The sequence below is a fragment of the Rhinatrema bivittatum genome, chromosome 7, assembly GCF_901001135.1.
Source record: "Rhinatrema bivittatum chromosome 7, aRhiBiv1.1, whole genome shotgun sequence".
Taxonomy (NCBI): Eukaryota; Metazoa; Chordata; class Amphibia; order Gymnophiona; family Rhinatrematidae; genus Rhinatrema; species Rhinatrema bivittatum.
Genome location: NC_042621.1, coordinates 226,359,581 through 226,375,260, shown reverse-complemented (window position 1 = coordinate 226,375,260; position 15,680 = coordinate 226,359,581). Strand labels below are relative to the sequence as shown.

Here is a 15,680-nt window from a genome sequence, read left to right as displayed (position 1 = left end):
TGTCGCCTAGATCTCTTTCTTTGGTTGTAGCACCTAATATGGAACCCAACATTGTGTAATTATAGCATGGGTTATTTTTCCCTATATGCATCACCTTGCACTTATCCACATTAAATTTCATCTGCCAGGGGGAGTCGCTAAAGACTAGCAAGAGTCCATCACTACTGCATACCAAAGGTTGGACTTTAACTGTTAGGAGTGGGTAATCCTGGTTAAATTTTGCGGGCTGGGAGAGTACAAGTGACTCCAAGAACACTGAGTTTATACCTGCTTGATATTTCTGCATAGGTCTAAAAAAGACGAAGAGGTAGATGACAAAGTACTGGAAAAGAAGAGAAAATCTTCTGAAGGAGCAGTTGTTGAAGATGAAGCGAATGTCTAGTTAACTAATGAATCGTACGATGAAAGCATTCAAAAGTAATTAATTTACAAGTTGTGTGGGTTGTTGACATCGAGTATTTATTTATTTATTTTATTTAGGCATTTTTATATAACGAAACATATTGTATACACTTCATATCGGTTTACACTATATCGATGGGCAGTCTTTAACATCATGTTCTAAAATCATTCAAATAAATAACCCTAAAAATAATTTTAAAAAACCATCTAAAATTAAACTATAATAATTTTACAAAATAATAAAATACATAAAATTCATTAAAATCAAACTAGCAAGAATAGGGTTTAAAATAAGCATTTTTTATATATTCTAGTTTCACAGGGGGAGTCGCTAAAAGAAGTCATACTACATTGTTAAAAGCCTGTGTGAACAACCATCTTTTTAGCTGTTTCTTAAAAGATTGGATTCTCGCCTCTAGACGTAAATCAAGTGGGAGAGAGTTCCACAGTTTTGGGCCAGCTATAGAGAGGGTTATCTCTCTGACTGCATTAAGATATGCTGACTTGGGAGATGGAATTGAAAGAAGTGCTTTACCTAAGGACCTCAAATTGCGTGAAGGTGTATGGATGTAAAGAGTTGCATTTAATCATTCGTTATTATTGCCATAAATGGTTTTGATTTGAGAATGAATAGGAAACCAATGTAGGTCCATCAAAATTGGGGTAATGTGGCCGAATATTTTGGAATTAGTTAGTAAACGCGCGGCGGCATTTTGCAGAAGTTGCAATGGGCGAATAGTTGCCAGCGGTAAGCCCAAAAAAAGGGCATTACAATAATCCAACTTTGATAATAACAGAGCTTGAAGCACTGTTCGAAAATCATTGTAGTGCAACAGAGGTTTTAATTTCCTTAAAATTTGTAATTTGTAAAAGCCATCTTTGATTATGGTCTTTATAAATGCCTTTAGATGAAATTCGCTATCTAATATAGCACCAAGACTCCTGACTTCATATCTGATGTTTAAGGAAGATGGGTTTGAACTAATTTCTAGTGAGATTTTTTCAGTAACCTTGTTACAAATAAACAAAATCTCTGTTTTTGTGTCATTGAGGGAAAGTGACATATGAGTAAGAAGTTGATTAATGGAACTGGAATAGATATCCCACAATTTCAATGTATTATTTAACGAATCTTTGTTTGGGAGAAGTATCTGGACATCATCAGCAAATATATAAATAACCAGTCCTAGTCCTAACAACATAATGGGGCGATATAGATGTTAAATAACGTAGGAGAAAGGGATGAACCCTGGGGCACTCCTGTTGTTAATCTCATCTTTTTGGATTCTGCTGTATTTATTTTAACTTTGAATGATCTATCTGTTAAATAAGATTCAAACCAAGCGAGAGTAGTGTCTTTAAGACCAATTTCTTTGAGCCTGCAGATCATAGTATCATGATTTATAGTGTCGAAGGCCGCCAAGATATCTAATAGAATTAAGAAATATGAATTGCCATAGTCTAAACCTCTCAGAATAGTGTATGAGAGGGAAGTAAGCAAAGTTTCCGTACTGTGTGATTTACGAAATCCATATTGAGAAGGAAAAAACAGATGGTGATTTTCTACATATTCCATCAGTTGTTTATTTACAACCTTTTCTAAAAGTTTGGCTAGGAAAGGTATTGTAGAAATAGGGCGATAGTTGACTAGATTTTCTGGATCAAGATTTGTTTTTTTGATTAAGGGCTTCACCACTGAACATTTAAGGGAGTCAGGAAAACATCCTTCTTCTAAGGAGACATTGATAATATCCACTAAAGGCCGAGCTACAATGTCTGGTATTGATTGTAGTGATTTGATAGTTAACAGATCTTGAGGATGGGCTGCTGGGTTCATGCTCTTAAGAAAGTTGGCTGGGAGTCCAAGATGGCCGCCCAATAGATGAGACGCACACAATCTCGCTCCAGGCTACCTGTTTGAAATTTGCCTTTCTTGAAATATTTCCTAGAATTATTATCCATGCCTCACACCAAACGAAAGACTAAATTAAAGCCTAATATTACCTCAACTCCTGTGGATATTCGGCAGCCAAGCATCGAGAGCGTGTTTGCGAGACCTGAAAGGAATTTGCCAGTTCGAGGCAACGCGGAGTTCCCCGGAGAGGAGCAGGCCCCGGGGACCCAGTTGGAAGAGGCATCCCTCAGTCCAGGCGCAACGGAGACTCCGGACCCGCCGTCTGGGATTTTTTGTACATCTGCAGAAGCCACAGTAGGGTGGCTAGAAAGGAAAATAGCGCGGGAAAGAACTTTGTCCCAGAGAAAGAACACCGAGGAGGTGATTCTTTCGGTGAGCGAAGATCGCGGCTCCAGGGGACAGACGCCATTGGAGGTCCTAGACGATGAGAGTAATGGAGAACCTGAGGCAACAGGAAAATGTGAGCCGGAGATACAGGTAGCAGGTGTATACCCTCTTGAAAAACCTAAAGAAATTAATGTAGACACAATCTGGGGAATGTTTATTGCTATGGATTCCTCTATTAAAAATATGTCTGGATTACCTAGAGAAAATATTCAACATACTAAGAATTTTGAGGTTAAGGTTAAAGCTTTGGAAAAATGAATAATTGAGAATGAACAGAGGACAGAAGGTATTAAAGAAGTTCAAAATAACCTGGTGAAATCTGATATAATAAATAATGCCCAAATTGAGAAAATGGAAAATGAACAGAGACACCTTAACCTTCATATATTGAATTTCCCGAAGCTTAAAGGTTTATCACCAAGGGACTTATTTAGAAGTTATATTAAGGACATTTTGAAATTTCCTGAAGAGACATTACCGGTTTTATCAAGGATATACTATCTGCCTAGCAACAAAGAAAAAAAAGTCCAATTGCCACAACTGCAAAAAGAGAAAGAGGAGTCTATGGATGTGTCATCTCTCCTTGAAATGACTTTAGAAACTGTAATAACCACTAGAGAAACTTTGTTTGTATCATGTGCCTTTATATCTGATAGAGATACTATATTGAGAAGTTACTTAAGAAATCAAGATTTACAATTTCACGGGTCTAGGTTGTGGATATATCCAGATGTAACTAGAGTTACTCAGGAGAGAAGAAGGAGTTTCTTACAAATGCGCCCAGAAGCGTTAAGCAGGGGTGCAAAATTTATATTAAGATATCCCTCTAAATGTGTTTTGATTTTTCAGGATGCTAGGTATGTGTTTCAAGACCCAACATAGCTACGGGGGTATCTTGACTCTCATTCCTGAATATTGTCCCAGGTCCATGCATTGATTAGATTAACCTTTCAGGTATCATTTATTGGAAGGGAATATCGGTTGATAATATGTTTTGTTTTCTTCTAAATACTGCTCATTTATGTATTGGGCTCCCTATTTTTTATAATTTATTCAGACCAGGAAGTTAGTATTATGTTAAATGATGGAGATGTAAAGGAAGATTTCCTAGTCCTGTATCTGATATTCTTGAACTTATGTTCTGTAGATTTTGTGAAACTTAATAAAAATATAAATAAAAAAAAAAAAGAAAGTTGGCTATTTCTATGGATGACACCAATTCAAAGGCAGACCAACTACTAGATGGATTCAGTGGAAGTGAAATAGCCTGTTTGGTTTTCGTAGCTAATGTATTTAGAATAAGCAAAATCTTATCTGCAAAATAGTTAGCAAATTTGTTGGATCTATCTTGTAAATTTTCTAATGATGGTGAGACACTTGTTGGTTTGATAAGATTAGAAACATAAGAAAATAAGACTTTAGGATTAAATTGAAATTTATGAATTTTTTCAGCGTAAAAGTCACGTTTCGCTGTATTTATAGCATATCTATAATTTTGTAGGGACAATCTATATTTAGTTAGAGTGTCATGGCTACGCGATTTACGCCACAATCTTTCTAAACGTCGCAAGGTTTGTTTTAAGGATTTCAGTTGAGTCGTAAACCTATGGGTCTCATATGAGGTTATCTGTTTTCTAATAGTGGGACAGAGTTTGTTTGATATTCCAGCTGAGATAGATTCCCAAGAATTTACAGCTGCTGTTGAAAAAGAAAGGTCTAATTTGATCAAAGCCTCTGATAAGGCATTAGTGAGATCATCTTTTGAACACGGTTTCTTAAATTCAATATGTAATGTATTAGGAATCCCTTCTGACATAGGTGCATTGAAAGACAAAGTAGAAGTAACAAGATAATGATCGGACTACGGAACTGGATGACAGTGAGGGGAGGATCCTATACTGAAGGATTCATTTATAAATACCAAATCCAATGAATGGCCAGCTCGATGAGTTGCTGAAATAACAATTTGGATAAAACCTAGAGCTTCCAGACTAGTTAATAGTTGTTCACATGAGTCCGAAAGAGGAAAAACATCCATATGCAAATTAAAATCACCCAAAATTAAAGCTGGTATGTTAGAGACTAAAGCAGTAGAAATCAGTTCAATAAGTGGAGAACAGTTTAGTTCTAAAAGGCCTGGTGGGCCTTTTGAATAATACAATTTGTCTCGTTGGAATTTTTAAAACTTGGATGTCTTGAGATTGGATCTGAATTTGTCTATATTACACAAAATTGAAAATTGTGATTGAAAGGAATCCAGTGGAATTTGTGTTCTTAAATTGTCTAGTTACACAGCTATATGATCGTACAAAGAGGCAGCGAGTTGTTTGGTAATTTCAACAATAAGGATCATATGGTCAAATGGATTTAGTTCTATTGTATGATGAACTCCTTACTGTCGGTGTGTAAATGTGGTTCTTTCAGAATTCGGAAACTGCGAGGGATCTGTCTGACATGGCAATACTCGATTAGGGTAGCTGTGTGAAGCTCTGCATGAGTGGCTCGCTTTTGCAGGATAACTATTTCGGCCGGGGAGGCACTCAAAACACCAGAAGTGGAGTCGGTGAATAAAGGTGCTTTAGAAAAAAAGGGCATAGAAAGTGTTTTCTGAGTAGCTGAAGGTGTAATCTTCTCTTGTAGTGCCTTTTTTCTTTACTTTTTCAGCTACTTCTTTAGAAAACCATAGCGGCCTCTTTCCTTTATTTACTTTCCTAACACAAATGTTAGTTACCCTTATATATCCTTTTAATTTTGCCCACTGCTTTTTCTTCCCCTAGCTTGTTTCATCCACACAATGACTACTTGAGGTACACCCCTATTTTAACAAAGTTAGTTTTCCTGAAGTGTAGGACCCTCACATTTGAATGAACCTTTATCATTTGTGCTCTAATACAGTGTTCATTGTGAATCCCGATGATCGTCTACTACAGTTTCATATGAAAATGAAGGGAGGGAAGCTCAAAAGGAAGATGAGAAAACACTTTCACTAAGAGGGTGGTGGATGCCTGGAACAAACCAAGCAGAATTAATAGGAGCCAGAACAGTGGCAAAATTCAAACATGCCTGAGACAGACACCTTTGTAGTAGAGGGAAGGGAGAAGACTAAGTGATATCTGTAAGCACAATGGACAGATATAAACCTCTCTTTCTAACTTCCTATTATTTAATTTATAATATAGGGCCTTTTATTCAATATGTTAACTTACCCAATATTTAGTGGTCTACATATTAAATCAGGTATGGCCAATTCCAATCCTCAAGTGTCACAAACAGGCCTAGGTTTCAGGATATCCACAATGAATAGATTTGCATGCACTGCTTTCATTGTATGCAAACTTTTCTCATGCATATTCAATGTGAATATTCTAAAAACCAGGCCTGTTTGTGGCTCTTGAGGACTGGAGTTGGCCAGCCCTGCATTAAGCCATATTAAAATCAAAACAGTAACATACATTACTTGCCACTTCAAACATGGCACACTTTAGTCACAGGGATGGGCACAGGGCCCATAACGGATATGGTGTTTTGAGGAAAGATAGTGTTACAGCTCAGAGGTCCAAAATTGAGCTTGCGGGTAAGAAGGTAGCATGCATTAAAGCAGGTCACCAACAGGAATGTTAAGTACACATTCTGATGTGTATTTTTCCTGTCTTAAATGACCCCTGCTAACCCTCACAGGCTTTAACAGTGATGAGTACACCACTTCCCAATATGACCTAATTTTAACACTTGAAATCTCACATGACCCCAAAGAACAAAAGAAATAGCAGACCTCCAATTTCGCTCCCTTTCCTCCAGCAGAACTCTACTCCTTCTCCCTTTCTTCTTCTTCCATTCACCCAAAACAGGGGAATTAACAGTGGTAGTCATAACTAGGCCTTTGAGTCAGCACACATTTACAGGTCTTGGCCTTCTCCATGGGTTTCTCATCTAATAGAAAGCCAGCACAGGAAAGGTGGCAGGGCCAGTAAGTGTATGCCATCTGCTGCTGTCTGATGTAGGTTGGCGTGAAGGAAGTGGCCCTGTTACTTGTGATTTCCATGCATTGATTTTGTAATACCATTTGGGGTAACAACGCAGTTTGTATACACTATCTTAATGGTTCCCAATGTTAATATCTAATGAGACCATTAATATATAAATAGTCTCAGATATATTATATTTTATATATAGATATAGATATTTATTTATTTATTTTTTACTTGAGTTGCACGTATGTTAACATTACCATTGGGGAACCAGCAGTAAGGCTACAGTGTATATAAACTGCATACATTATCAATAGTCTTAATACATGAGTGTTTGCTAAAGTTGGATTAATATATGCTTAACTCGAGCGTTAATGCTAATGCTCATTTATATATACTCAACACAGCAATTAAACATAGCTGAAAAAATTTCGACACTACAACTCTACATTTGATATATTGTACTAAGTACTAACAACTTAGCATCATAACAAGTGATTGCACATGTATTGTTGGAGGAGCCCCCTCCTCCAACAATCCCCCTATACCCCCCCACCCCCGGTTCCCAGTCCAGCCTTGTACATAACTAGCCTAAACCTGAATATATTGTAATAAGTTAAGTTAATCTTGTTATTTTATGATACTATCAGTTAACCAGATGTATATAGTTAGCTAGGTTCTCAATTTAATATGTTATAATGTACCTTGTCATAAAGGCCAGCCTTAGACATTCTGTTATATGTGAACCGATGTGATATACCTTATCGAATTTCGGTATAGAAAAATAAATATTTATTTATTTATTTTACTTTTCCTAAATTTGTTCATTGGTCCAGTCATATAAATTATGATAGCACATTAATAACTGATTCAAAAAATAGAAAATGTCCATAAGTCAAATTACATTCTTCAGCTCTTAGGTTTTTCTTCTCCCCACTGATACTTGATTGCTGATTAGTCCAATTACAAAAGCAATCTCAGGGAAGAGAAAAGAGCCACAAAGGATAAGTAGCTGGGAGCCAGCTACTTATCCTTTGTGGCTGGACCAATGAACGAATTATTTTTCTATACCGAAATTCGATAAGGTATATCACATCGGTTCACATATAACAGAATGTCTAAGGCTGGCCTTTATGACAAGGTACATTATAACATATTAAATTGAGAACCTAGCTAACTATATACATCTGGTTAACTGATAGTATCATAAAATAACAAGATTAACTTAACTTATTACAATATATTCAGGTTTAGGCTAGTTATGTACAAGGCTGGACTGGGCTAGCATTAGCAAAAACCTACAAACCTTTCTTAACCTCTTATGTTAGTTTCCATCACATAACACCACCACATAACACCCATACACTGAAAGAGAACAAGGCATAGTATGGCTACTTATACCGAATGTTTTAAAGATTACAGTTACTTACTGCTTCCTTGATAATTTCAAACCTCTTCTCATCAATCTCAAATGTGGCCATTTTCTCAATGATCTTCTTCAGCAAAATATGCTGCTTGTCATTATAACCTTTTACAGAAAGCTACACAAAAAAAGTACATATGTTAATATGAAGAAATTAAACACAAAGGCAGAACTTCAACACCTTACTGTTTCTGATTTTAGAAACACTTGAAAGTCGATTATTTGATTCATTCTTTTTTTCCTGATTAATTCTACCATAAAAATCTGAGTGCACTCTTGATGAAAAGAACTATACTTAAACCACTGATTGGATGCTTAGCACACATTTACAAAAGGAACAGAAATTTACTCCAAATAACAAAAGCAGCAAGTAACAAAAGCAGCAAAGTATAAGCAATTCATATTGTTTCTGCATATAGGGCCTCTTAAGATTTCTATGTACAGAATAAGAGCAATCATTTGGAAAATAAACCCAGAATATATAGTTCAAGTTCTTCAAAGTGTCCTTTGTGTACTTTTCTCAGACTAGCAAGCATACAGGCTGATACAGAAAAACGCACGAGAGAGCCGGCGAGTGCCCGCTTTCCCGGTGCGCGCACAGGCCACTCTCCTGGGCTTGCGATTCAGGAGGGTGGCCTATGCAAATTAGGGCCCGCAGTAAAAAGAGGCACTAGGGATACCAGCGCGTCCTTAGCGCCTTTTTTTTGACAGGAGTGGTGGCTGTCAGCGAGTTTGACAGCCAACGCTCAATTTTGCCGGTGTTGGTTCTTAAACCTGCTGACAGCCACGGATTCAGAAAACGGACGCCGGCATAATTGAGCGTCCGTCTTCCAACCCGCGGGCTGATTTTAAATTTTTAAAATTTTTGGGGCCTCTGACTTAATATCGCTATGATATTAAGTCGGAGGATGTACAGAAAAGCAGTTTTTTCTGCTTTTCTGTACACTTCCCCGGCTTTGGCAGGCGTTAATTTCTGAAAGTACAATGTGCTGCTTGGCTGCAAATTTCGCTTTCTGGATCGCACGGGGATAACTAATAGGGCCATCAACATGCATTTGCATGTTGCGGGCGCTATTAGTTTCGGGGGGGTTGGATGTGCGTTTTCGACATACTATTACCCCTTACTGTATAAGGGGTAAAGGTAGCGCGAAAACGTCAAAAACGCGCGGCCAAACGCGGGCTAACAGTGCGCTCCACCGGAGCGTACTGTACTGTATCGGCCCGATTACTCTATCCTCATAATTCTAGAGTGAAACTATTTCTAGACAATGGTATATCCTCTTTTGGTAACAGCTATAAATGTACTGGGATTGCAAGAGTGAATGACAGAACCTATACAACATGATACTTATTAATGTACTTTTTTTGAGAAATTTTTTTTTTAAGATACAGTCATTCTGAAATCGTGTAGCTGTTTTTAAAATGGTAATACTTACCAGGTAACACATTGCATACTGCAAAAATGGCACAACAAAAAGGGCTCTAATTGCCCTGTTTATACAAAGTAGTCTAGTTTGACTTAATTTCCCTTTTTTTCTTTGTTTTATTGAATTTATTTATATATGTAATTTTTATATACCGTTACACAGAACACAAGATTCTATCTTTACGGTTTACATAAGCAAAAATCATAAATTAGAAACAGAATAAAATACAATAAAATTCAATATAAAATAAAAACCAAGTAACTAAAATCTACTTATTAAAGAAAATAAAATATAAATATAGTTAACAGAATAGAAATAAGAGTCCCTCTGTCGATCTCCTGTTCCTCAATTACCCTCATTGGCATTGATTCCATATGCTTGCTGAAAGCACCATGTTTTTAGATCCTTCTTAAATTTCTTCAGATTATCCTGTACTCTAAGTTCAAGTGGTAAACTGTTCCAGAGTTTTGGCCCTGCGATTGAAATAGCCCTGTCCCTCACTTCGCTGAGGTGAGCAGATCTAACAGTAGGTACTGAAAGTAACCCTTTATTCGCTGACCTTAGGTCTCATTGAGATACATGGAGTTTAATAATTGAGTTCAGCCAGTCTGTTTTATCCCTATATATGATCTTATGAACCATACATAATGTTTTATGCTTGATTCTGTATTCAATTGGGAGCCAGTGTAAAGACTTCAGGACTGGGGTAATGTGATCCTTTTTGAAGCAACATAAGGGGAAAAAAGACAATTCTCTTGAGTGCTAATTTCAATTAATGTCCTCACAAAAATATTTTTTTTGGGAGTCAAGACACACCAGCCTTTTCATTACTTATGACACTTTAGCTAGAAAAAAATGTGTCTTGGCTTAATCAAATTACAAAATCTTTGAAGTGTCAGTACTTAAAGGGTACTGGATTTAAAATCATTAAAATAAGACAGTAAGCAGATATTTTAGTAAAAAAATTATACAGATGTCAAGATTTTGTCCAGTAGCAGCAAAAGATATTTAGTTGCACGTACGGGTTATTCACAATAGCATTAAATGATACCGTTAATAGGTTTTAAAAACAAATGTCAATTCTAATTAATCAAAATAAAGCCAAATAATATAAACAAACCTCCTTTACACACACATGCTCTAATTATTCTGTAGCTATATGCATTTTTTATGTGCCCGTGTGTAAGATAAATCTACAGTATCTTCCCACAATAAAAAAAAAAAAAAAAAGGCAATAGCTTACACATTGGGGAATAAATATTTCAACATGCCCCCAGGAGACTTTTTTCAATCACAATATTTTGATATTTTACATAGAATAATGACTGCAACCATTTTTGGTTTTGCACTTTTGTCTACTATTGAGAAATCCTTTAAGCAAGCTGGCAATAAAATACTCTACTGTGGGTGTGAAATCTTAAGTTAATGAAGGTTAAGTGCACTGGTTGGATTTCAGGCAAGCAGATCTATTCTGGTTAGTGAAATTCAGAGTAATTATTTTTGATCATTTCAAATTGCTTTTGTTAGCTTTTACATGGCTTGATTAGAAACATGTTTAAGAAAATTACTTTTAATTTACTTGGGGGATTTTGTGCTTTAGGTCTCATTTTTTAAAGAGTTTTATTATTAAAGGGCTATAGATTGAAAAGTATGATTTTTGAAGTTTATATAATTAGATCAAGCTATTAACATTCTGAAAATTGTACTTATTGAGTAGTAGACTAGGAAGGTAAAAAGTAATACTTTTATTGTTTAGGAATCATTCATTTTGTTCATGAATGCATGGAATGGCCACCCAGTGTAGGTAATGGAGGCAAATACAGTAAGAATTCAAGAAATTCTTGGATAAGTTCAGATAATCCTCATTTTTTTTTTAGGAGGATACCAAAATCTGCAACATGGTAAGCAGCCAGGAAGGTGTGGAAAGCATAAGAAGGGATCTAGTGAAGCTCAAGGAATATTCTAGAGTCTGGCAGCTAAGATTTAATGCTAAAAAAAATAAAATGCAGTCATACATTTGAAATGCAAAAGTCTAATGGAATGGTACAATATAGGAGGTGAAATTCGTTTAAGCACAAAATATGAATGGCATCTGATGATCTTAAGATAGCCAAATAGGTGGATGAGGCCATGACAAAAGCCAGAAAAATGGGTGCATAGGGAAAGGAATGATCAGCATTAAATAAGTCCTTGGTGAAATCTCATTTGGAATATTGCATATGATTCTGGAGACCGCACCTTCAAAAGGATATTAAATGGTTGGGGTCAGTCCAGAGGGTGGCTACTAAAATGGTCAGTGGTCATTCTCAAGCATATAGGACAGGCATAAAGATCTAAACATGAATACCCAGCCCTAGAGGAAAGACAGAATAGGGAGATATGATAGAGACATTTAAATAACTCCAAGGTTTCCATGCACAGGAAATGGGCCTCTTTCAACAAAGTTGTCTCTAGATTATGGGATGAAGGTGAAAGGGGGTAGACTCGGGCATCTTCTAATAAAACACTTCTTCACAGAGAGAGTGGTGGATGCATGGGACATAGAAGCAGTGACAGTATCCGAATTCAAGAAAGTATGGGATAAACAGAGGATCTCTGAGGGAGTGAAAGAGACTGTAAAACTGAGCAGTTGCTGTGATCATTCCTTTCCCTAGATAGACATGACAGCAGAAAAAAAGACCATACAGCCCATGTTTCTATGTTGATTGCAAAGTGAAGGGAATGCAAGAGCTCAATTGTGGTTTATGGTATTACAAAAAGAAACAGGCCCTATAGTTCTTATCTGCTGTCATATTATTTCTATGACTGAAGTAATCAGTTACAGTATGTTTTCAATGACTACTCAACATTATTTTCCATAAGTCTTTATTTAGGGCCACCAGTCTTCCATGATGGCACAACAGCAGCCACGGAAGTTGCTCCCAACCACAGATCACAAGAAACAGCTCCACTGCTGCATCCTCTCCTATAGTGTTACAGCCACTGTTACCACCACGCTTTCCTGACCCGTCTGCAGCCCTTATCATTCTTAGTTTAGTTTATTTGGCTTAAAATACCGCCATTCTTCATACAATCACTCTCTTCCCTTGCTTCCTCCCATAAGTCACTCCTCCTGCTCTCGCCACAGCTGCCATCACTACTGTCATCTTGGCCCTTCCCCACCCATATAGATGCCAATATTGCTCTCTTTTCCCATCCCTCCCCCCCCAGTGAATGTAGCCATTGCTCTATCCTTTACCTTTAACAGCTGCTGCCACTTTTCTTCCCACCCTGCTGATGCCACCACTGCTCTCACTCTCCCAAACCAACTGGCATCAGAGCTCTCTTTCCTAGCACTATCACCCACCTCCACCATATAGATGCTGCAGTTGCTAGGACTCACTCCCTCTCCCTTACCTACTGCTACAACATTACTATATATCACACTATATTTCAGTCACTGTGACTTGACTATTTCGTACACTGGTGATTTAATCCAGGAGCTACTAACGTGGTGAAGACTCAGGATAGGTAGATAGTGGCAATTACAGTGGTGTTGAGGGAAGAGAAATAGTAGGAAGGGGAGAGGAATGAAGAAAGCATAGAAAGAACAGCAAACATATCATGGGGAGGAGGAAGGCATGATGGGGGATAGGAAGAAGAGATGGAAGGGAGAAAGTACACATGGTGAGAACAGCAGACATAATAGAAGGGACAGGTGTGGAGAGCAGACGATGTAGCCAATGTAATAAAGAGGTGCACACAATTGTGGATTAGACCATATAATGCAGCAAAGAGTTTTGCACACAAAATATGTGTGCACAACAATGCGTGTATAGGTTAGCACAACACCCATGTAAATTTTGTGGTAGTGAAGGTATTAGCTATTTCCCCCATAATACAGAGAGGTAGTCCAACTTAAGTCATGTTCTCTTTATGCTGGAAATTTTACTCCTGGTCAGTGGTGGAGTAAAGTTTAAAGTGCAAGGATTAGTCTATTGGGCTGATAGGGAATTTGTGGTGCAGGGGATCTGCAATCTGGATGTATGCATACAAAATGTGATTGTATGCATAAATCTCCCCTCCTTTCCCTCTCTTTTTAAATATTTTTAAAATGCTCCCACATTTACTGGACCAGCATGGGGATTTCCAGCTGGCTGACTCAAACTGCTGGACCTGGCTTCTGCCTGGCTGTGTGGGTGTAGGCCACTGTTTGGCTTCTTCTGTTTAGGGGTGCTGGGGGCAGCCGCCGCCAACACCACCACTGCAAAGGAAGCACAAAGAATTGCCAGTGTATCAGGCCCTCTCACCCCCATGATTTAAGCACACAAAACATGATCTGCTTGTATTTTGTGTGCATAAATCATGGGACAGAGATGCCTATTTCATCCTGCCCCCTAAGCAGCATATTTTAACACAAGTTACCACACTTTAGATTCTGATATATTAGCACACCATTGCTTACTGCATCAGTAGTTAATTTTGTTTTTTTAGTATGTGTACTTTAAGAAACTGTGTTCTAAAATTCAGTGCACAGTTTATCTCATGGCTTATATCAGCTCCAATGAGAGGAAGGAGGGAGGAGACAAAATATAGTAGGAGAGAAAGGATAGGAATGGTTGAGGGAAGACAAGTATTAAAAGAAGAAAGAGTGATGAGCACAGACTCAAGGGAAAAAAACTGCAGGAGGGAGTTTTGAGAGGTGTATAGAAAAGGAGGAGAGGCAGTAGTGAAAGAGTAGAGTAAAAGGAAAGAAGAAAGGAATGAAAAGTAAATTTTAAAAAAGAAAACAAATAGAGAAAGAACAAAAATTAGCCAGCACACACAAAAGGTCTGAAAACTATTTAGGGCTGAATTAAAAAATTTAAAGTTTTTTTTAAACTAAAAAATAGTTTTGTGTATATTAAGTCAAATAAAACATAAGCTAATTTATGCAAATATATAAAAAAAATTGCCACAATTTTCTAAATTTTGTTGCGGAATCTACCAAGCAGCAGCCAAAGGAAAAAGATCTTACTGTTATAAAAAGTAAAATATGTACAACTAGGGACAATATGTAAGTACCAATAAGTTTACATGATCAAATAGCATTAGATACAGAGAAATGAATCCAGTTTTCATTTGGCTATTTAACTTATCTGTGTGTTTGTGTGTGTGTTTGTGTGTGTGTAAGTGTTCCTGTATATAAAAGAAAGACAAATGTAGGTTTTCCAATATAGGAAAGAGGTCTAATAAATATAAACAATTCAACGATTCAGGTTTGAAAGCCCTCCCTCAGCACAATTTCTTTTGAAATGTTTCCTTATGCTAGTGAGTGATCAAATAAAATCTTTCACATAAGGACAATCCTATACATTTTAGGTGGAAATTGGCTGTTGCATTCAGGATAGAAAAGGTTTGAAATAAAAGCATAGGGATGCACAGGGATCATTCAGTGACTAGGGCATCTATAACAGAAGGCATTTCAATAAGTTGCGCTGTTCAGCAGTTTAGGCTTTGTAACCCGGATGTTCAGGGTTTATTAGTATGCCATTGGGTTCTTTTGCGAACACGCTGTATTTCAAAACTCATAAGCAGAACTTTTAAGTTGTTGCTCAGTGGTGTTTATCCTAATAAATGTAAGAGGATTATTGAGAATTATTAAGCATAGAAGAGCACTGTTACAATATGACGTGGAGGGTGCTGATTTTTTAAGTGGAATGCAGTATGATTGGTATGACTGAAGTATGAATGGGTTTAATAGGGGTGATGGTCTAATAGCATGTGCAATAAATTTATAAGGAATTTAATAAAAGCATTTTCATTTGAAAAATGTATTTGAAAGTAATAAAAAAATGTATTGTAGGTGCAATATATCTTTAGTGTTACTGTGTAATTTTTTGTGCATATGCTGGGAGCATGTATTAAAATTAAGGCAGATTTGATTTTATTTATTTAAAATATTACTTTCTTGCTTGTAACAAAAAAGCTCAAAGCAAGACATAATCCTGAAAAATATCAAACAAAAATACAAATATTATAAAATTAATATAAATAGCACCACCATATCATTTTCCAAGCCATAAAGTTAGACAAAGTAATAGTAAAATAAACTGCAAAATAAATTGTAAAAGCCTGCTATGCACTGCTGAAAGAACTTAACATTCTCTATGAGGTCAATATTCAAGTCATTTAGGCCT

The 15,680-nt window shown here is 36.8% G+C and overlaps 1 protein-coding gene across 3 annotated transcripts in view; it reads right to left on the bottom strand.

The window, feature by feature from the left end:
• IDE (insulin degrading enzyme) overlaps window positions 1-15,680 on the bottom strand; it is a 434,361-nt gene that overhangs the window by 140,162 nt on the left and 278,519 nt on the right. For all 3 annotated transcript variants that reach the window (XM_029609922.1, XM_029609921.1, XM_029609920.1), the window contains exon 16: window positions 8,103-8,213. In XM_029609922.1, coding sequence (XP_029465782.1) covers window positions 8,103-8,213 — 111 coding nt within the window. The remainder of the gene's footprint in view (window positions 1-8,102; window positions 8,214-15,680) is intronic.